This window comes from Nyctereutes procyonoides, unplaced genomic scaffold (genome assembly GCF_905146905.1).
Source record: "Nyctereutes procyonoides isolate TBG_1078 unplaced genomic scaffold, NYPRO_anot_genome, whole genome shotgun sequence".
NCBI classification, from domain to species: Eukaryota; Metazoa; Chordata; class Mammalia; order Carnivora; family Canidae; genus Nyctereutes; species Nyctereutes procyonoides.
Window position 1 is genome coordinate 2,998,888 of NW_026575133.1, and position 22,080 is coordinate 3,020,967.

Here is a 22,080-nt window from a genome sequence, read left to right on the forward strand (position 1 = left end):
ACTGAGGCATTCCCATAGCCAGTCATGGCAGGCACAAGCCAATTCCAGAGAAGCTGGTGGATAAACCTTTTACCACCTTTCTTGCAACCTTCCCTCCCCTCTCCAGGGTGGTCTCATGACTCAAGGAAAAGAGAAGATGTGGCCACAAGTGCCAGTGGAATTGAGGAGTAGGTTCTGGAGGAGAGGACAGCCTATGATTAGAGCCCCAGTGGATCTGGAACATAGCAATATAACAGGAGCCATTTATGTAATTCAATATTTTCTAGCATCCATGTTAAAAAGGTAAAAAGAAATAAGCAAAATTACTTTTAATAATTTATTAGCCTGATATATCCAAAAAATCATTTCAACATACAATATTTATAAAAAAAATGAGACATTTTTACATTCTTTTCTTTTTATATTAACATGTTTCACACTAGCTTTTCATTAAAAAAAACTTTTTTTAAAACTAACATGTATTTCACATGGAGAGCACATCTCAGTTCAGATTGCCACATCTCAAGTAATCAATATTCACATGTCTAGAGGCTACCATATTGGACAGTGCATATGAGAGAGCAAAGAAATGAGGATAGACTCTTCCTAAGCCATTCCCAGAGTTGGGGGCAGGGGGTGGAGTGCAGTGGTTATGTGGACACCATCGTCCTGCAGCTCAACATCATTCCCGGCAGGCACAGAGACTGCTGTCTCCCAGAGACAACCCTGAGCAGCTCAGGAGAATGTCCTGCGCAGATCCAGAGCCCAGCCAGAAGATGCACCACACAGTGTCTTATACAGAGGATGCCAAGTGGAGCTCATGGGCCAAATCCAGGCCATGGAGGAGTTGTGTTTGGCTCCCACAGTGTTTTCAATCTCTTGGAGTAATTGTTTTCATAGCTTTATATTTCCTTCCTGGCTCTTATAGACATTGGATGTGTAATATTAAATTACACACACAGTTCTTGAAGTCAGGTAGTCCTGGATGTTAATCTCGACTCTACCTCTTTTTAGCTGACATTGGATACACAATTCTTCATATGTCTTCTACTATAAAACTGGAGATCACAATACTTCACAGAGATGTTTAACTTGAGTGAGATAAGGAATTAACTGGCTAGCACAAAGCTTGGTACATAGTAAGTACCCAATAAATTGTGGGTATTAGTTTTCATTCACAGGAGGCATGAATTCCTTAGAGGCCTTACCATGGTCCTATTTCAATATGGGAAATTTGAGAAGTACATGCATAGCAGCAGCTCTCAAAAACAATCTCCATTTATTTGCAAACATAGATGTTGAGGAATGGGTTCTACACCCACAATTTTTAGACAATCTGTTTCCTTTCTGCTGCCCACAGGTATGGTTCAACTGAATTAAGCAGTCTTCAGTACCAAGGCACTAACAATTTTAAATGGCTTATATCTGGGAATGAAAGGGCAAAGCTAGCAATGACACCAGTGGCCTCTCCTGTTAACCTCCATCCTGGTTCCAAAGTGGAAGCATCTTTGAATCTGGGCACTGGATGCTGCTAGTAAAAGAAATTAATGACCAATTTGGACCAAGACTTGGCTATTGCTCAACCCCAATTTTTATTTTTATTTTTTTTCGTTTTTTATGGGGAAATTAAAAGGCTGGGACTTTAAAATATCTAAACAGTCATGATGAATGCTATACTACAACCCTCTAACCTGGGCTTCAGCCTTCCTTACTATTCATTCCCACCCCCATAGACTTTAAATTCAGAAATGTAGGTAGGAGAAAGAAAAAAAAAAGCCACAGGGGACAGAGGCCCCAGAACTGGCCCAGGAGAAAAGGAAACTAAGGAAAACTCTTCCTGGGGAAACTCCTGTTTTTCCATCTTCCCTTCCTACTGTTTAATGCAGATCTGCTTCTTCATTCCTTTCTACAATTCACATATTATGTGCTCAGCACTGTACTAGGCATTTTGATCGCCCTATTTTTCAAAGTAACTCTTATCTCCTCCATCCCTTTTTTCTTTTCTTTTGCATTACTCAGTTTCCCGTGTGCTATCTGTAAGAGTCCCTCTATGTTTCCTGCTCAAGAACAAGACATGACTCCTTTCTTTACAGTAAATAATAAGCTGGTCCTTGGGGGATTAGAAAAAGGGACAGATAGTTCTGAGCAGCACCTAGAGAGCCAACATGGCAAAAAAGGACCGCATGGGTAGGTAATGGAGTAAAGACAACCGCAGGGTTTTTATTTGTGCTCCAGAATTAAGTAACTCCTTTGTTATCAAAAATAACTACGTCAGCATCAATAACCTGCTGATTATAAAATATATTCTGGCAGAGAGAGAGAATTAACATCTAATGAATACTTGCCATCTGCCGGGCACTGTGCAAAGCTAGTGGCTCTCAGTATTTTAGTGGTCAAGGACTCCTCTGGGCTTCCTATGGAAGCTATAAAGTCTCTCCCTTAGAAAAATTCACATGTACACAAAATTTTACATAGACTCACAAGGGCAAACTGTGTTCCAAAGCACAATCACAGACTCCAGATTAAAACTTTTTTTGCTAAGCCCTTATATCTAAGAGCATGTCATTACTGAGACAAGATACCATTATCCCCACCTTACAGATGAGAGGACATCCCCAAGGTCACATACATAATAAGTGGCAGAAACATTTTAACCAGGGTTGTCTAAACAATACTTGCTGCCCTAGATGAAAATGTCATTTGGTTTCTACTGTTATTATAACTGTCACTACTTATTTTCACTCCTTATTTTTTTTAAAGATTTTTTATTTATTTATTCATAGAGAGACAGAGAGAGAGAGAGAGAGAGAGAGAGAGAGAGAGGCAGAGACACAGGCAGAGGGAGAAGCAGGCTCCATGCAGGGAGCCCGATGTGGGACTTGATCCCGGGTCTCCAGGATCACGCCCTAGGCTGCAGGCGGCGCTAAAACTGCTACACCACCGGGGCTGCCCCCTCACTCCTTATTTTTAAACAAGGAAATAAGATTATGTGAGAAACTGAAATCTGTGCAAAACATTCTAGACTCAGCCACAGGACATGAGAAAGGTTAGAATTCCCAGAGGTTCCAGTCCCATTTCCTATCAGCCAAAGGCCCATTCCCCCTGAACTCACCTGCTCAGATGAAAAACAAGGCAGAGGTACTTTTCTTAGACAGTGGCATATTCCTCAGAACAAGAAGCAACCTCTCTGTTAATAATATCTCATTAAAAGTGGGGGGGGGTATTTTTAAAGAAGCAACCTCTCCTTAAGATGACCTATCAGTCAAAACAGGAATTAAGAGACCAGTCAGAGCCTATGGATATGAAACAAAAGAAATTTAATTTCAGAATATTACATGAATAACAAAGAAAGACAGTGCATATGGTTGTTTCTTTATACTTACATATATATATATATATATATATATATCTGATATATAGTCAAATAAGAATGAAATACAAAAAATGGTGAAACAGTTAAGGAACCTTGCTTCTCTTGTTGAGCAAGATCAGGGAGAGCCAAGGGCGACCCCTACTATGGAGGGCTCCGGGTGGGAGTGTTTTTCCCAACAGGCTCTGCCAGTTTGGAAGCATCTGAGGGAGTGCTCAATGGCTCTTCAGCCCCCCGGCTGTGGCCTCGCACACTCCAGTTTCCATGGCAACCCAAGCACTCAGGCTATTATGTACTCACCTCGCTAGCCCCTCCACTGATTCTCCACTAGTGGAAAGATGTCAGTACTGGCTGTCTAGGAAAGCTAGCTTTTCCGGGGGAGTTTTAGATTGGTTTTGAAAAGCTTGTGCATCTTAGGAACCCAAATTTTCCCCAAATTCTAGAGCAATCTTGCCAAATGCCAATATCCAGGTTTAGATCAAGGTCCCATCTTCAGTACAAAAGCTTCAGGGTGAAGGGGACAGGGATGAGGCTCTCTCTGGAAAAAGAAGTTCTATTTAGAAAAGACCTTCCAGCATGTGTGTGAGGCCCTGTACGATAGAAGGAAGCAGCAAGTGTCTAGAGAAGTCTGTTCCCAAAGACGGCTTCCCCAGTTATGTATGGACCACACAGCTGGTCACTGCGGGGCACAAGAACAATGACCATAGGTTCTCCTAGAAGGCAGTATTTTAAACCATATCCTAACAGAGTCTCCTATGAGGGAAACTACACAAAAACACTGTATCTGGGAGGAAAGAAAGGCTCTGCTCTGACACTCTGGGATCTGCTGGCTTCCTTACAGGTCAAGAAAACGGCCACCTCTAGATCTCCCAGTGGTCACCACAGTCAACAGCCCTGCACTACTCCATTTCCCTAGGGTGCTCCCTAGAAGGATATTCAGGGTGAAGAGTGGGTGGAGGACCAGCTGTGGTTTCAGTTATAACCAATTAAGTACCAGTTCCTTTAACATGTTTTGGCACTCAGGTACAATCAGGATCTTTTAATCTTTCACTGTGGCAGTGGAGTCTTTCAAACCAGATTTCCTGGTCTCAGTGCAAAAGTCTATCATTATAAAAGGTTAGAAATTCCAGTGTCTGTGGTTTTCACTGATCCAACTAGTGTAGCTCACCCCGGACCTGAATCAAGGAGGTGCTCTGTGTCTTCACATTTATGCCCACTGGCACAAGTCTACTGTCCTGTACTAACATCACATCAGAATCCATCACAACTGACCCCAGAAAGAAATGAAATGTTAAAAGCCATAAAAGGAAGTATTTCCAAAGAGACTGTTCCAACATGAAAAATAAACATAGCAGATTAAAAAAAAAATCTTATAGATTAAAAAAAAAAAACTGTTAAATACTGGCTCAAAAATACACCCCCCACCAAGTCAGAAAGGAGACAGTATCCTGCTGTGGCAAATGATAAAGGACTTTTGTCTTTGAGTTCTCCATAAGATTCCACAGGATTAGAACACTCACATATTACAAGGCAGAAGGTTATGCTGTTTATTTCTCAAATTTGGATTCCAACTGGATCACAACTTCTATTTAAAAATGACCTATCCCACCCTTTAAGCAAGGGAAAGTATATTTAATAAATAACTTAAATGAAACATGCATACCCAAATTCACACATAAAGTGCCCAAGAGGGCAAGCTGTACAAAAGCAAGTGCATGTGGCAAGCATCTCTCTCACCACCCTAGCCCTGGCACAACACCTAGGTTACCAATTCCATTCAACCAAAGTCTTCTAAATCTCAGCTACGTCTCCCTCAAATAGAACCCCAGAACAAAGCTGAAGACAGGAAGGTATCAGGTCACTGCTCTGCTCTCTCCACCTGATGCCAGGCATGTTTAACAGACCATACCACTATGGGATGAAACACTTAGACAAATAAAGAAAGGAAGTATCAGGTTAAGGGAGAATACTATTCCAGTCTGGTCGAATCAAAAGCAGTCTCTCTGTACATTCACTGGTAGTTGGTCCTTATTTTCTCAATAATAAAAAAGCCAAATAGAAACCTACACAAATATATTTGCTAATAAGTATTTTTAAGAATGATATAAAACTGCTCTAGAGAAAGGGGCTTTTAAGCAGGCTTATACACCCCAACATCTATTGTTCACAATCCAAGTTGGAAGGCCAAATTTTACATTTCTCTTCACTACTGCTATTAAGCAGCAAATGAAACAGGAAAGTAAGGAAGAGAGGATAGCTGGCCACAAAACCAAACTGTGAACCCCCAGAGTCATCTTTCATCTCGGCAGAAACACAGCTCTTTCAAGAGTTTCAAGATAGTTAGCAAGTCATACTTTGCTGGGCACTGCTTCCTCACAGAGCCTGACTGAGCTCCTGCACAGGGTTTGAGCCGTTACACAGCTTAAGAAAGCAGGCCGACTCCAAACGCTCTCGCCTGCCACATGCTGCTCTCTAGGCAGTGAGTATATACAACAGTTCAAAGCCATGCCCCTGCTTGCTTACCTCAAACACACGTGAACATCCCCAACCCAGTCAAAGCCCCAGCCCCACCTCCAAACTACTCCTGCGCCCATCCTGACAAGGAGGGGGGCAGTGCGGCAACCCTCCTCAAACACTGATGATGAGCCACAACAGCTTCCAAGGGAGAATATGCTCTTTGAAATCCTCTCAGCCCTGCAGAGAGTGATGCTCACTTCCCCCTGTGACTCCTGCTCTCAGGAGACAGTCTAGCCTCACACCCAATCCCTTAGAAGGTGAAAGATCATCCCAACCACAAGGTGTCACCCTGGACATAAAGCCAGCTGGCCCCAACCTAGTCACACTCCAGAGTTTCCAGTACATTCAGATATTTCAGTAAATCTCTCTCAAGCCATTGGTGACTTTCCTTGAGTCACAGTGATCTGGCACAGAAATACTGGCACCAGAGATGTTTTAGGTGAGGAGAGACTGAATGAAGGAGACAAGTTCCACAACCACACAATTACTTTGTCATCACTGAGGAGAGGGAAAGAAAGAGAAGGGGGAGAGAGGAAAGGAGGGAGGAAGGGACAAAGTTAAAAACTGACATTTGGGGATCCCTGGGTGGCGCAGTGGTTTGGCGCCTGCCTTTGGCCCAGGGCGCAATCCTGGAGACCCGGGATCGAATCCCACGTCGGGCTCCCAGTGCATGGAGCCTGCTTCTCTCTCTGCCTCTCTCTCTCTCTGTATGTGTGTGTGACTATCATAAACAAATTAAAAAAAAAAAAAACTGACATTTGTTAAAATATGGTATCATTCTGAATTCTCCTTTTTCAATAACTCAGGTCCAAGAAATAATTTTTCTATTTCTAGGAAAGCTGTAAGTTCTTTGAACACAAACAGTATTGAGGAATACAGCCTCATGAGATAAAAAGCTTTCCCAAAGCTTAAGGTGAAAAAGAAGGGAAAGACATCTGTCTTAGATGCAATTTAGATGACATAAATAAAAAATGGCTTCAAAAAAAAAAAAAACAACAAATAAACAAGAAACAACCAAAATACCCCCCATACCATCAAAACAGAGAAAAGCCTCAAGTAAAAAAAAAAAAAAAAAAGAAAGAAAAGCCTCAAGTATCAGTTGAAAATAATATAATATTAATCCACTAGGACTGACAGTACTTAAAAAAAATCACTGGTAGTTGAATACAACTTTCATATTTTAAAAAATAATATCAAACAAATACATGGAATGAGCACTGTAGCCCACCTGGTTCTGCCCATTTACTGTGCTATGTGAGCTGGTTGGCTGGTTAGTGGTTTCTCCACAATATTTTCAAAAAGAGAGAGAGATGGTAGCACCCATTCAGTAGACAGAGTTTGCAGACATCCAGTGAGTGGGGTTAGAGGTATCAGTCAGGTCATAGGATTAGTTGACTTTCACAATGCAAAATGCAGCATGCAAGCTGCAAGTCCAAGCTTCTCTGTGAGCAGTAATGATGCCTGGTCCACTAATGAGAAAATTCTGGATGGACAACAGGAGAATTCTGGATCCTTCAGAGGAATCCTAGGTTGAAAGAGAAACAAAAACATTAAGCATATTTATAAATACCTCTTTTTGCAAACATCTCAAATAAGAGCTAGAGAATCTATACTTCATTTCTATAAACTGAGGGTTAAAGAGCTTAATTGAGAATTTTTGACTTTCTATCAAGTAAGTATCTCTTTGTCCATGTACCCTAATCTCAGTTCATTAAAACCTAATGGCAGTAACAGCTACCAATCTACTAAGTGCATATTTTGCACCAGACTCCACTCTGAACTCCTTATGTACATTATCTTATTTATCTTCACAACAATCTGTGCATGAGGTAATGCTCTTGCCATTTTACAAGTGAAAAATCTGAAGCCTACACAAGTTAACTTGCTCCAAGATTAACAGATATTAAGTAGCAAAGCTGGGAATTGAACCAAAGTATAACTGAATGCAGAGCTCAAAGCCTTACCACAACTATGCCTCTTACCAGCAAATGTTTATTAAATGCCTACAAGGCACTGTCAGTACTGGGAGGAAGAGAAGAACAGAAGACAGGAGGCCACAAATATATTCTCTGGCCTTTGTCTTCCAGAAGAGAAACTAGCTACAGATATCAGACAACACATGTGTAGTAAATAACCACAATAAATCATACTAAATATGTCAACATTTTAATAGCGTCAGTAAGAGTTCAAAGGAAAACATTCATCTGGCTGGGTTAGCCAAAGGTTTCAAAGAGGAGATGTGGTTTAGGTTGGGCTTTGAAGGAAGTAAGATTCTCACTACTGAAAATAATGCCCAATAATAAGAAGGTGACAAATCAGCAGTCCTCATCTGAGGGTGTTTGCCACCTCATTCCCAGGGGATACTTGGCAATGTTTGGAGGCATTTTGGGTTGTCGAAACCGGGGAAGGGTGCTACCAAGGGAAGCTACTAACCATGACACAATGTACAAGACAGCTCCCCATGGCAGAGAATTATCTGACCCCAAATGTCTACAGTGCCATGTTGAGAAACCCTATGCTAAATAAATGTCTTTTTGGAGCGTGCTCTTGATGATAATAAAATTGCATTATTTCCCTCAAATAATATTCCTTTTATAAAATCGCCATCTGGAGATGCCACGTTTAGGAGCAGTTATTCAACTGAGAGAATAAAGCTGTGGGTTAGCCCAGGCTGCTGAGAGGTAAAAAAGCAAGAGCAGAGATAAGCAGAGAAACTCAGGATAGAGCACTTAAAACACAAAGAGAAGGGCACCTAGGTGGTTCAGTTTGTTGAGCATCTGACTCTTGGTTTCAGTCTGGTTATAATCTTGGGGTTGTGAGAGCAAGCCTTGCATTGGGCCTCATGCTTGGCATGGAGTCGGCTTGTCTCTCTCCCTCTGTTCCTCCCTACCCCACTCATGCACGTGTCCTCTCTCTCAAATAAATAAGTAAAATCTTACAAAAAAAGAAGAGGGAAGAAGAAGAAGAAAGAAAGAAGAAGGAAGAAGAAGAAGAAGAAGAAGAAGAAGAAGAAGAAGAAGAAGAAGAAGAAGAAGAAGAAGGAAGAAGAAGAAGGAAGAAAGAAGAAGAAGAAGAAGAAGGAAGGAAGAAAGAAGAAGAAGAAGGAAGAAGGAGAAGGAGAAGAAAGAAGAAAGAAGAAAGAAGAAAGAAGAAGAAGAAGAAGAAGAAGAAGAAGAAGAAGAAGAAGAAAGAAGAAAGAAGAGAGGTGAGCCAGCAACAGGAAAGCTACCAGAGAGATGGAAAAGAATTCAGAAGAAGAACAAGAATAGTGCAGCATTATGACAGCCAAGGCAGGCCTTTCAGAATACAGGAAGTGACCAGGGAGAAAGCAGTATGAACATGCCACTGCCTAATCCAATCAAAGGTGTTCATCATGTGTGGGCCCCCAATTTTCTGAATCACTTTTTTATTTTTAAGTAGGCTCCACATCCAGCATGGGGCTTGAACTCATGACCCTAAAATCAAGAGTCACATGCTCTGCTGACCAAGACAGCTGGGACACCTGATTCATTAATTTGAGAATCCAATAAAACTATATGTTCTGTCCTTCAGAAAAATGTACATAGGCACCAACACATACAATGACATCAACAATACCAAGAACTTGATTAAAGCCCTTAGGAGGTCCATAAATAACAGCTCAAGAATCCCTGCTCTAAATCTTCTTGGTAAAATATGAACTTGGCTTATTTCTTTAATGCACTTCTCCCTTCTGAAAGTAGAATTGTCAGTATAAAAAGACTTACTATTTCTTGATTCTTTTCTTTTAAAGATTTTTTTAGGGATGCCATCAGCTATTTATTAGCGGTTAAGCGCCTGCCTTCTGCTCAGGGCGTGATCCAGGGGTCCCAGGATTGAGTCCCACATTGGGCTCCCTGCCATGGAACTTGCTTCTCTCTCTGCCTGTTTCTCTGCCCCTCTCTCTCTCTCTCTATCTATCTCTATCTCCATGAATAAATAAAATCTTTAAAAAATAATAATAAAAAAATAAAGATTTTTTTTTCATTTGAGAGAGAGTAAGAGGGAGTAAGAGAGAGTAAGATCACAGAGGGAGAGGGAGAAACAGTCTCTCCACTGAGCAGAGAGCCCAATGCAGAGCTTAATCTCAGGACCCTGGGATCATAACCTGAGCTGAAGGCACACAACCTACTGAGCCACATGGTGCCCCTCTTGATTATTTTAAAAACGAGAGCCACAAAAGGTATAATTTATTTTTTTTTAATTTTTATTTATTTATGATAGTCACAGAGAGAGAAAGAGAGAGAGGCAGAGACATAGGCAGAGGGAGAAGCAGGCTCCATGCACCGGGAGCCCGATATGGGATTCGATCCCGGGTCTCCAGGATCGCGCCCTGGGCCAAAGGCAGGCGCCAAACCGCTGCGCCACCTAGGGATCCCCAAAAGGTATAATTTATATAAAACAATGTATCCTACAAAAATAACTTATGCTTAGTTTTGGTTTACAGACATATACGTAGAAATATTTAGACACACATAACTCAAACACTCAACTTGCCTAAATAAAGACAGCCCTGCTTCTGACAGCCCAGTCAGAAGCAAGATGGAAAGAAAGAGCATTCAGATAATTCATTCAAGAATAAGGAACAAGACCACACTGAAATCTAATCTTCTAGAAAAGAAAAAAGATTTATCCGTAAGGGCTGGACTTTTGTTCTCCTTCTATTGCTGATGTCTCAAATCGTAATTAGCTCATGTCTCAATAGTAAAATGCACACATCAAGCCAGAGATCACTTCATCTGCCAGGTGAGCCTTACAAAACAGACAAGTCTCTGCCGGTCCTCTCTAGTCACAACTATCACTACTTGTTAATGCTTCTAAGACATTATTTCAATTAAGCCTCATAAGAAATTTGTGAACTAGATATAACTATTATCTTTATTTTCAGAGGAGGAGATGAATGGTTTTCCTTGGTTAGAAAAATGAAATCTCGCTTTTGAAGGGATCCCTGGGTGGCGCAGCGGTTTGGCGCCTGCCTTTGGCCCAGGGCGCGATCCTGGAGACCCGGGATCGAATCCCACATCGGGCTCCCGGTGCATGGAGCCTGCTTCTACCTCTGCCTATGTCTCTGCCTCTCTCTCTCTCTCTGTGACTATCATAAATAAATAAAAATAAAAGTAAATAAACGCTTGAAAAATGAAATCTCAAATCAGGTCTAACAGCAAATCCCCTGGTTCTCCCAGTGGACCACATGGCTTCCTCAGAAAAAAGCACAGCAGCGGCTTCCTTTTACCAGAACAGCCTGCTGCAACCAGCAGTCCCAGCACCAAATAATCTTTTTTGTCCTAAAAATATGTTGTATGATATGATTTCCAGGGTCCAGCAGCTATTTATTAGCTGGAAGCCTCACTGAATAAACAAGGCCAAAGTCTACACAGAAAAAGAACATAACTATTCTATCTTTATTACTTTTTTTTTTTTTTTTATGATAGGCACACAGTGAGAGAGAGAGAGGCAGAGACACAGGCAGAGGGAGAAGCAGGCTCCATACACCGGGAGCCTGACGTGGGATTCGATCCCGGGTCTCCAGGATCGCGCCCTGGGCCAAAGGCAGGCGCTAAACCGCTGCGCCACCCAGGGATCCCTATTCTATCTTTATTGAGCATATTCTTAGCATTTCTGTACTTGGTCTTTCAAATTAGTTTACACTTGCTTTTAATTTACTCAACAAGTATTCTTAAGATTTTTTTCATATGTGTCCCATCTGCCCAAAAACGCAGGGGCCATGTGTGTCCATCTTCACAGCTCTACCCCTCAGCACTGGGACAGTGCTGGGTAGATGATCAGTAATCATCTGCTGACCAGCCTTGCAATTTTACATTGCTTCTGACAGTGGGAATTCAAAAACTGCTACTGATGGACTAGAGGCAGAAAGGACTTACATTCAGTAAGAACATGGGATAAGTACAATCAATACCTTTTTTCCCCTCTTTCTTCCCCTCAGACCATTTCAATCTTGTTGGTGTCATCGTGACAGCTGGAGAGCCAGAAAATAACTGTAACAAGAAAATTTTATAGTGGCTTAAATGTGCTAATTAATGACATTCCTCAGACAGACTTTATTAACAGAATTATTTGCTTGTTCAATTTCAATGTGAAGCATTTTACTGAGGCTGATTGTATTTACATCATTAGTTTTAACTGATTTTATTGCTGATTTAATGAAGCAGCATATCTGGGATAACTAGAAGTGCCACCCAACATATAATGCAGTGCCAAGTAGGCCCAGCTCAAATGTTACCTGCCAGTAAGAACTATCCCTCCAGCACTTTGTGGAGCTCTTTCACTCTATTTGTCATCTCTGCATATGACATATATAACTATTATCCTTATTTCCAGAGGAGGAGATGGGCTCAGAGAGAATGAATGGTTTCCCTTGGCCTCAAATCAGGTCTAACGGCAAATCCCCTAGTCCTCCCAGGGGACCACATGGCTTCTTCAGAAGAAGAGCTGTACCATACTAGCTATAGCTTCCTGGAACTCCACATGTGTTTGTTTTTGACTATCAACATAAATTAAAGGATTAAAGAAAAGGCACAGTTGAATGGCCTAGAGAAACACAGTATAACAGAGGACGGTATATCAATATTTCTCCTTTCTACCAATGTCCACAAAGATGAAGTCCAAAGAACAATATCTTACTAAGTTCATATTTTCTTTGCTGGTTCTCTTCAATTCACCAATGGCTACAGATTCCGGAGTAGGGTGCTTGTTTTTCTTTTCTGACATCATCTGATTTCCCAGGACCTTCCGCTGATTTAGGAAGAGAAAATATGTGATTTATAAAGATCTACTATTTACAGCTCTACTGGTCTTTAAATCTATAGTTTCTTAGTTTAAAAAAATTTCAGCTTTTTGGTAAATTCTCCAAGGCCATCTTATAAAAGGGATGCCAAAGCATGTTACCAAAAACTATGAAGTTATTGCCTTTCTTTAGGTGATCACTTTTCCTCTACATTTAAAATAGCTGAAATTAAAAAAAAAAAAAAAGCTGAAATATAAGAAGCAGGTTTATAGTTGATTTAAACTAGGAAAGCAGGCCAATTACAGTGTGTTTCTGAAGTCATAAAAAAAAACCAAAAAAACAAAAACAAAACAAAACAAACAAACAAAAAAAAAAACAACCACTACCAGTTATTTACCAGTATAATTTTTTCCCCAAATATGTGTTGTCTCTGGCAGCTGTTAAGAGTCCCCTCTCTACTCAGGGAAACTTCTTCTGGGTCCACCTTAAGGCTGCTTCCCTGTCATGTCCTTGCATAGGATTAGAAAATTTGGAGAAAGTCTTTAAGAGTTTCTAATATAGCCACAAGAGTGTACAGGCCTTCTTAAGAGGTTCACATGACTATACTGTCATTTAGAGCAGGATTAAAAGACCTTTCATCTGAACAGCTTAGAAGCTGACATAACCTACTATAACAGCTGATAGTGACAATTCTACCATCTTTGGGGAATTCTTATCTTTTTCTTCTTAGAGGATAGTTTAAATCCCAAAAAATGTAACAAAACTAGAACATTAAACTCTACAATATGAATCAGCAGCAATATTAAGAATATTTCAATGTCACATAAGAGAAATTTTGGAGGAAAAAGTCTAGCCCACAAAAGGAATCAAAGCAGAATATAAATAAAATAGCTAAAATGCAGGAATGCTGGAAAAATGCGACTACTACATTTTCCTTTCAGAAATCAGCTGTCACCTCAGAGTTAAGCTGAAAGGGGGATGCTAGGAGCCAAAAGACTGGCTATAAAGCTTCCAAAGAACTTTTTTTTCAGATTTTATTTATTTATTTGAGAGAGAGAGCGAGAAGAGCACAAGCGGGGAAGAAAGGGAGAAGCAGGCAGGAGATAGAGAAGAAGCTTCCCCACTGAGAGAGAGTGAGAGGCAGAGACACAGGCAGAGGGAGAAGCAGGCTCCATGCAGGGAGCCTGACATGGGACTCGATCCCAGGTCTCCAGGATCACACCCTGGGCTGAAGGCAGTGCTAAACCACTGAGCCACCAGGGCTGCCCCCATATTTATATTTCAAATCAACATTTAGCAATACATCTAAAGCCACTGCAGAAGAACTTACTAGAAGAGAAAACTACACCCATCAAGCTTCAGTTAAAGAAATATTTGTTTGACACATAGAGAAACCTTTATTTGACTAATAACTTTTCTTGTTATCAATCATCTCAATGACAGGAAGTCAGAGGGAATGAAAGACTTCCAAGTAAAATGAACCAACAATGAACTATACCCAAGGAGGTGAATGTACTGCAGGGGTTCTAGCAAAATAAATTACCTTTTAATTATAGTAAAATATACGTAACACAAAATTTATCATTTTAACTATATTAAGTATATAGTTCAGCATCATTAATTCCATTCATATTGTTGAGCACCATCACCATCATCCATCTCCAGAACCTTTTTAATTCCCAAAATTGTGTACATACTAGACAATAATTCCCAATTCCCCCAAACCGTTAGACCCTAACAACCACCACTCTACTTCTTTCTCTATGAGTTTGACAATTCTAGGTATCTCACATAAGTGGAATCATATAGTACTTGTTCTTTGTGACTGGTTTATTTCATTTAACATAATGTCCTCAAAGCTCATCCATCTTGTAGCATATGTTAGAATTCCCTTCCTTTTTTAAGGCTAAATAATATTCCATTGCATATATATATATATATGTGTGTGTATGTGTGTATATGTGTGTGTATATATACGCACAATATTTTGTTTATCCATTCATCTGTCAATAGATATTTGAATGGCTTCCACCTTTTGGTTACTGTGAATAATACTGCTATAAACATGGGTGTACAAATATGTGTTCATATCCTTGCTTTCAACTCTTTGGGGTACATATCCAGAAGCGGAATTGCTGAATTCTGTAGTAATCTTACTTAATTCTTTGAGGAACTGCCATGCTGTTATCCATGGCAGGTGCACCATTTTATATTCCCACCAGCAGCCCATGAGGGTTTCAATCTTTCCATGTTCCCACCCACACTTGTTATTTTGTTTTGTTTGTTTTTTAATAATAGTCATCCTACTGTTATTTTCTATCTTACTGTGGTTTCGATTTGCATTTTCCTAAAGATAAGAGATATTGAGCATCTTTTCATTTGTTTATCTTCTCTAGAGAAATATCTACGTCCTTTGCCCATTTTTAATTTTTTTTCCCGTTTTTGTAGTTCATTATATATTCTGGACATTAACTCCTTACTAGATATATATTTTACAATATTTTGTTCCATTCTGAGTTGTTTTTTCATTCTGTTGATCACAAAGGAAATTTTGATGTCAAGCAAGACTAATGTCTCACAGACTAATGGCCCCCACAGGCTAACAACTGCAGGCTAACAACTGCAGCTTAAAGAAAAAATATATATTACAAGGTATTTATTTTTATTTTCCATTTTAATCAGACCTCCTTACTGTTGTTGTATTTATAGATTTTAAATTTATAGATGTTAAAATAGTTTTAAAAGAAACACAGCAGAACACAGAACTGTGCTTAATCTCTCTCCAAGTTAAACAGAACCTTGCCTTAGTTTTATGCCTGAAAATTCTTTTTTTTTTTATGCCTGAAAATTCTAATCCCATTATTACATTATCTACTGCCACCTGATGGCAACATGCCTTAACTACAAGTTCATATCATCCGCAAGGACGTGTGAACTGAATCCACAAGTATAGTGATGGCAGCAACAGCCCAGTAGATATTGTACTTGTTTTTAAAACAAGGTTTTTAAGTAATTTGCTGCAAAGGAAGAGACTATACAACTGATTAAAATATTAAGCTTACAAAAATTTAAGTCACCTAAAATTTGCTAGGCTCAGAAAATCCATTTCCTAACCATTTCCGTAAGTCTGTCAACTCCATTTCTCCATAGCTTTTACAAATTGTGCAGTGGGGTTTGTAGCACAAAGTAAAGAACTCTCCACATTGGGGACTCTGTCCTCAGGCCCAAAGAGAAGGAAGGACCTTTCTTTTACTATCTAATCATACAGCTCCTTCTCCAATTCGAAACACAGCAAAATGCTATAAAAACCCAAAGTTTTTCCAAATTATATCCTTATCCTCTTACAAATAAACCCTTTATAGTATCCCAAAGAAGAGAAGAAAACTGTTTATGCATTGAAAAGTCAGACTGTTAAATTTTCTCTAAGTCAATGCTAAAAATGAGAACACAGCATACATACCTTAATAAGGCCACTGAAGGAACGTGAACGGGCTCTTTTCTGGACCCGAGGAGTAGAAGATTCTCGCCCTGGTGTTTGGGTCACAGATTGCTTATTAAACTAAGAGAAAACATAAACATTTTACTATTATTTCCTCTACCAGGAGATAGGATTCTGTGATAATCAACAGCTAAGTGTAAATATGCAGAAAAGTGAGTCTGTACACATATGGATTAGTAGGTTACTAAGCAAATTTCAAAAGCAGAAATGATGTTGCCCAAAAAATTCAAATTTATTAAATTACTATAAGGAGACTGTACTTCATTTTCCTTTTTCTTATGTACTGTAAGTTTGGTAGCATCACCTCTATTTTATAAACAAGGAAACCAAGACCCAGAGAGTTATGCAATTTGCCCAAGATCTCCAGCTGGTAATCAATATTTTTTACAGAAATATCTTGGACATGAAGAGTGACCAGCACAACCTAAAACAATCCTTAATTTAACATTAATTGCATACAGAATAAAAAAGTTACTAAAGGGGCAGTCCCGGTGGCGCAACGGTTTAGTGCCGCGTGCAGCCCAGGGCGTGATCCTAGAGACCCTGGATCGAGTCCCACGTCAGGCTCTCTGTATGATGCCTGCTTCTCTCTCTGCCTGTGTCTCTGCCTCTCTCTCTCTCTCTGTTTCTATGAATAAATAAATAAAATCTAAAAAAAAAAAAACCCTCTTAAAAAAATAAAGTGTTTAAAAAAAAAAGTTACTAAAGCTCTTTAAATGGACATTTATTATGAGTGCTTGCCAGCACTATTAACGGAGGAAATATATCAAAATAAAAAGTGGTCAATTTCATCAATATCAACTCTTTGATGGTATCTAACATGGAAAATAGAAAACCTAAAACACTGTATAGTCTTATTTATAATGCTTTGATTAGCCATTTATCTCCTCAGTTAAAAAATATAATACTTGGGAAGTATTATACTTGGATGGGTCAGCAGTTGAACATCTGTCTTTGGCTCAGGGCGTGCCCGGGATCCAGGATGGAGTCCCTTGCTCCAGGGGATGGAGAACCTCTCCTTCTCTTTCTCTCTCTCTGTGTCTCTCATGAATAAATAAATAAAATTTAAAAAAAATAATAAAAATAATACTTAAAACTCTTCTACTTGTCTGCCTTTTCTAACTATAGTTTCTAAATATGTGAATTGTAATTTTGCAAATTTTTACCAGTTCAAGTTCAGTTCTGGAGGTTTAAAAAAAAATGACACTCTTCATACATATTATACAGGTACCAAAAAGTTCTCAAAGTTAATTACCAGAAAATTTAGTCACTTCTAAAGAGTTTACAAAGCAAGCATCCCTCCAATATATCATTCCTGATAATGTTGGCCAGATGCAATAGGGGGGCTGTCTTGTACCTAGCTGGTGGGAGCATGAATAATTTTCTGGGAAGCTATTTAGCAATGTGTGCCCAGTCTTTTCAAAATGCATACAGTAGTCCCCCTCTATTCGTGGCTTTGCTTTCTGTGGCTTCAGTACCCTGTTATCAACCACAGTCCAAAAGCAGATGATTCTCCTAGCCTAGTAGTAGTAGCCTAACGTTATGTCACAATGTCTACATCATTCACCTCACTTTATCTCATCATATAAGCATTTTATCATCTCACATCATCACAGGAAGAGTGAGTACAATATAGTAAGATATTTTAAGAGATATTTATTTTATTTCACAGAACTTTCACCACAGTATACTATTATAATAGAACAACTATAACATACTTCTATTTTCTTAGTAACTATTGTGGTTAATTTTTCACTGTGCCTAATTTATAAATTAAACATTTATTATAGGGATCCCTGGGTGGCGCAGTGGTTTAGCGCCTGCCTTTGGCCCGGGGCGTGATCCTGGAGACCCGGGATCGAATCCCACATCGGGCTCCCGGTGCATGGAGCCTGCTTCTCCCCCTGCCTGTGTCTCTGCCTCTCTCTCTCTCTCTCTCTCTCTCTCTCTCTCTCTCTGTGACTATCATAAATAAATAAATAAAAATTTTTAAAAAATTAAAAAAAATAAACATTTATTATAAATATATATATATTTAAAAATAAAACAGTATATATAGCGTTCAAAACTATCCATGGTTTTCAGGCATCCACTAGGGGTCTTGGAATGCACCCTCCACAGATAAAGGGCAGGAACTACTGTATTAAAAAAATACACACTATCTATGAAGTTCTTACCAAAAAGAAAAAAAAAATCTAATGTATTCAGATCAAGCTTCTAGAATTAGATCTAACTACAAATTTATCATAAATACAGAGGACTGAGGTATGTGTTAACACCACAAGGGTGACACTAGCAAAACTAGACTGTGGAAAACAAACTATATGGTTTCTTTTGCAAATAAAGTGCAGGCAGAGAGAGAATGTACGCATGTGTGTGTTTAAATGCAGTGTGATAACCTGGATTAGACACTGGCACAGAAAAAGGATATTAGCAAAAAAACTGCTAAAATCTGAATCAAATCTCTCACATTAATAGTAATATATCAATGCTAATTTCTTAGTTTTAACAATATTACTATTAGGAATGAAAAGTATATGAGTATTCTCTGTACTATCTTTGCAATTTTTCTCTAAATCTAAATTATGTCAAATTTAAGTTGATTCAAACAAAGTTTGGCAATTTTTTTTGGCAATTTTTAAAAAATAGACTTTATTTATACATGATAGACACAGACAGAGAGGCAGAGACACAAGCAGAGAGAAGCAGGCTCCATGCAGGGACCCGATGTGGGCCGCAATCCCGGGACTCCAGGATCACTCCCTGGGCCAAAGGCAGGGGCTTAACCACTGAGCCACCTAGGTCTCCCAGTTTGGCAATTTTTTAGGGGAAAAGAAAAGAGGGGAGAGAAGGAGGAACCTGTACATTAAAAAGGACCAAACAGCAGTATCCACCAAAAAAAAAATAAATAAATAAAAAAAAGCACACTCTTTGGTCATGTCACTTCTAGGAAAAAATCTGCAATGAAAATACTATAAACAAAAATTTATAAGATAAAAAATAACCTAATTCCCAAATATGTCCAGTTGCTGTTAAAAATGTTCACAGCCCCCTCTTTTTTTTTTTTTAAGATTTTATTTATTCATGAGACACACAAAGAGAGAGGCAGAGACAAAGGCAAAGGGAGAAGTAGGCTCCCTGTGGGTAGCCCAGTGGGAGACTCAATCCCAGGACCCCAGGATCTCAACCTGAGCCAAAGATGGACACTCAACCACTGACCCACCCAGGCATCCCTGTTCACAGCCTTTTAACAATACAGAAAATGATCATGATATAATATTAAATGAAAAGAATAGGAATATTAAAAACTGAACATATATTATGATCTCAAGCAAAAGAAAAAAATGTCAAATACATATTCATGGAAAGTAACACTAGAAGAAAATACTCCAAAACTTTTATCAGTGGTTATCTCAGGATGATTTCAGGTGATTTTTCTTCTTTATACTCTACTGGAAGTTGTACTGCTTCTACAGTGAATATTTATTTTTTTTATTTTTTTTTTTACAGTGAATATTTATTATTTTTATAATCACTAAGAGAAAAATCAGGAAATAGTAAAATTAATAGTTTCTTCAAAACAAAAGGGCAATATTTTATTTTGTATTTTTTTTATTGGAGTTCAATTTGCCAACATATAGTATAACACCCAGTGCTCATCCCGTCAAGTGCCCCCAAAAGGGCACTATTTTAAATGTATGCAAGAATTTATAAGCATGGGGTAGCCCTGGTGGCACAGTGGTTTAGCACCGCCTGCAGCCCAAGGCATGATCCTGGAGACCCGGGATCAAGTCCCACGTCAGGCTCTCTGCATGGAGCCTGCTTCTCCCTCTGCCTGTGTCTCTGCCTCTCTCTCTGTCTCTATGAATAAATAAATAAAATCTTAAAAAAAAAAAAAGAATTTATAAGCATGTATGAGAAAATAAAAGAAAGTATGTGGTATGGTCCGAACTATGCAGAAATTTATCGCTATGAAAAAGCCTGAAAGAAACACCCAAAATGTAAACACTGGTGGGATGAATGATTTATTTTCTTCTTAACCTTTTCTATAATTTCCTATTTTTCTAAAAAGAGCAAAAATGTTAGTTTTTCCTTGTAATGTCTTTAACATTCTATTCTTGATGACAGAAGTCATGACACTTGTCCTACCTGAATTGCTCTTAGTTTCTATCAAGAATTAAATCACTACACTGCTTTGAATCTACAATACTAGGCCAACATCTTTGAAAATTCGAGTCATAACACAATTTGCTAGATCTCAAAGTAACTTCAAAGCATCTAACAGAAAACTTCTCATGAAGGACTGTCAATTTTTTTTTAAGATTTTATTTATTTATTCATGATAGACATAGAGAGAGAGAGAGAAAGAGAGAGACAGAAAGGCAGAGACACAGGCAGAGGGAGAAGCAGGCTCCATGCCAGAAGCCCGACATGGGACTCGATCCCGAGACTCCAGGATCACGCCCAGGGCCAAAGGCAGGCGCTGAACTCCTGAGCAAACCCAGGGATCCCCCAGGACTGTCAATTGTTAAGAACAGCTCAGTTCAACATTTTCTGAGCACATGGTTATGTCTGACCCTACACTTCAGATTAAGTATAAAAAAATAAATAAAAAGAGACTTCCCTCAAGAAGGTCCCAGTTGACTAAGAAGTCAAGAGGCTGACCTGTGTGTTCAGCTCAAATTCAAGAGGGATTGAGACAAAATAAATTTCCCAAGAAAGAAACTAACCAAGTCATTGGGATTTACTTAAACTACACTTTGAGTCTCAAAATGGCAAATGGAGACCTAATTTTACTCTCATAACCCCAAAATAAACAAACTTAGCTACCAGAATTCCTACTTTCTAACACCAACTTAGGCCCCTGAATTTATAGTGTTTTCTAACTGCAAACAACTCATTATTAAGAGCTACCACTTTTGCTCTGCTACGCCAGCCACTTTACATATTCCTTCTAATCTTTATATAGTCATGAAGCATAGACATTTCAAGTACCTCTTTAAAAAACCAAGGAAATTGAAATGTAGAAAGATTAAATTATTTGCCAAGAAAATCTTGAAGGATTTAAACTTTGGAACAATATATCTCAATTCCTGGTTCTCTCTCAGCATGCTTGGTACATGACCAAAATCCGAGAAACTCTAACCATACTTAGATCTTTCTGTTTAATTCTAGATATCCCAGAGCCTCCACTCCTTTCTGTAGTGGGGTAGGAGGACAGAGACTGTCACTGAGGTTCCATTGACTAGTTTGCTTTCTTGACTGAGCCGAGCTGGGGCCAATAAGAGAATCTTATTCTCTAAATGAGATGCTTAACAACATTCCCTAGGGATTCTACAACCTCAATCATATTGCTAAAGCCCTGTCACTGTTTCCCTGCCTTCAGGTACCTGTCTAATAAGTTGTTTCTTCTTTGCTGACTCTGGCATATTGTGAACATGTTGGAACAGTTCTCTCAATGCCTCTTCTGTACGCTGCTGGGTCTCCTCCTGGTGAGAGCAGGAATCCACCCAGTTCCGTTTCTGAGATTTTGCCAGTTGGAAGGACTTAGTAGAACATGAAGCTATCAGATCAAGATCATCCTAGAGAAAATTTTAAAGAAAAGCAAATTAATATATCCTGCCAGCTTTGTTTTCAGGTTCCTGCAACCCTGAAAAAAAAAGAGGAAGAAGTGGGGAGCATGGTATACTCCTATACCTAGGAATAAGAAAAATCTAAATATAATTATCACATGAAGAAAAATCTGTAATTATAGACTATATAAATAGCCTACTCCCAAGACAGCCTAGAGAACCTAAATTCATTTAGAATATTACCACCAAAAATTATATTTATAAAGAGTTCAATTTTCAAAGCATCTTTTAATTGCACATAACTCTCACTGCTATCCTATGAAGTAAGCAGAGAAAGTATCATCATTCCCATTTGATAGAAGAAAAAATTGAAGTTAAA

At 39.0% G+C, this 22,080-nt stretch overlaps 1 protein-coding gene across 3 annotated transcripts in view; it reads right to left on the minus strand.

The window, feature by feature from the left end:
- Positions 1-330: 330 nt before the first annotated feature.
- ARHGAP19 (Rho GTPase activating protein 19) overlaps positions 331-22,080 on the minus strand; it is a 69,690-nt gene continuing 47,940 nt past the window's right edge. For 2 of the 3 annotated variants that reach the window (XM_055346086.1, XM_055346087.1), the window contains exons 8-12: positions 21,519-21,710; positions 16,090-16,188; positions 12,527-12,637; positions 11,802-11,880; positions 3,307-7,391 (exon numbers count right to left, since the gene is read on the minus strand). In XM_055346086.1, the coding sequence (XP_055202061.1) occupies positions 7,381-7,391; positions 11,802-11,880; positions 12,527-12,637; positions 16,090-16,188; positions 21,519-21,710 (492 nt within the window). In that variant the 3' untranslated portion in view covers positions 3,307-7,380. Of the gene's footprint in view, positions 3,273-3,306; positions 7,392-11,801; positions 11,881-12,526; positions 12,638-16,089; positions 16,189-21,518; positions 21,711-22,080 lie in introns of those variants that run through there. The other variant, XR_008667094.1, reaches the window with a different exon arrangement.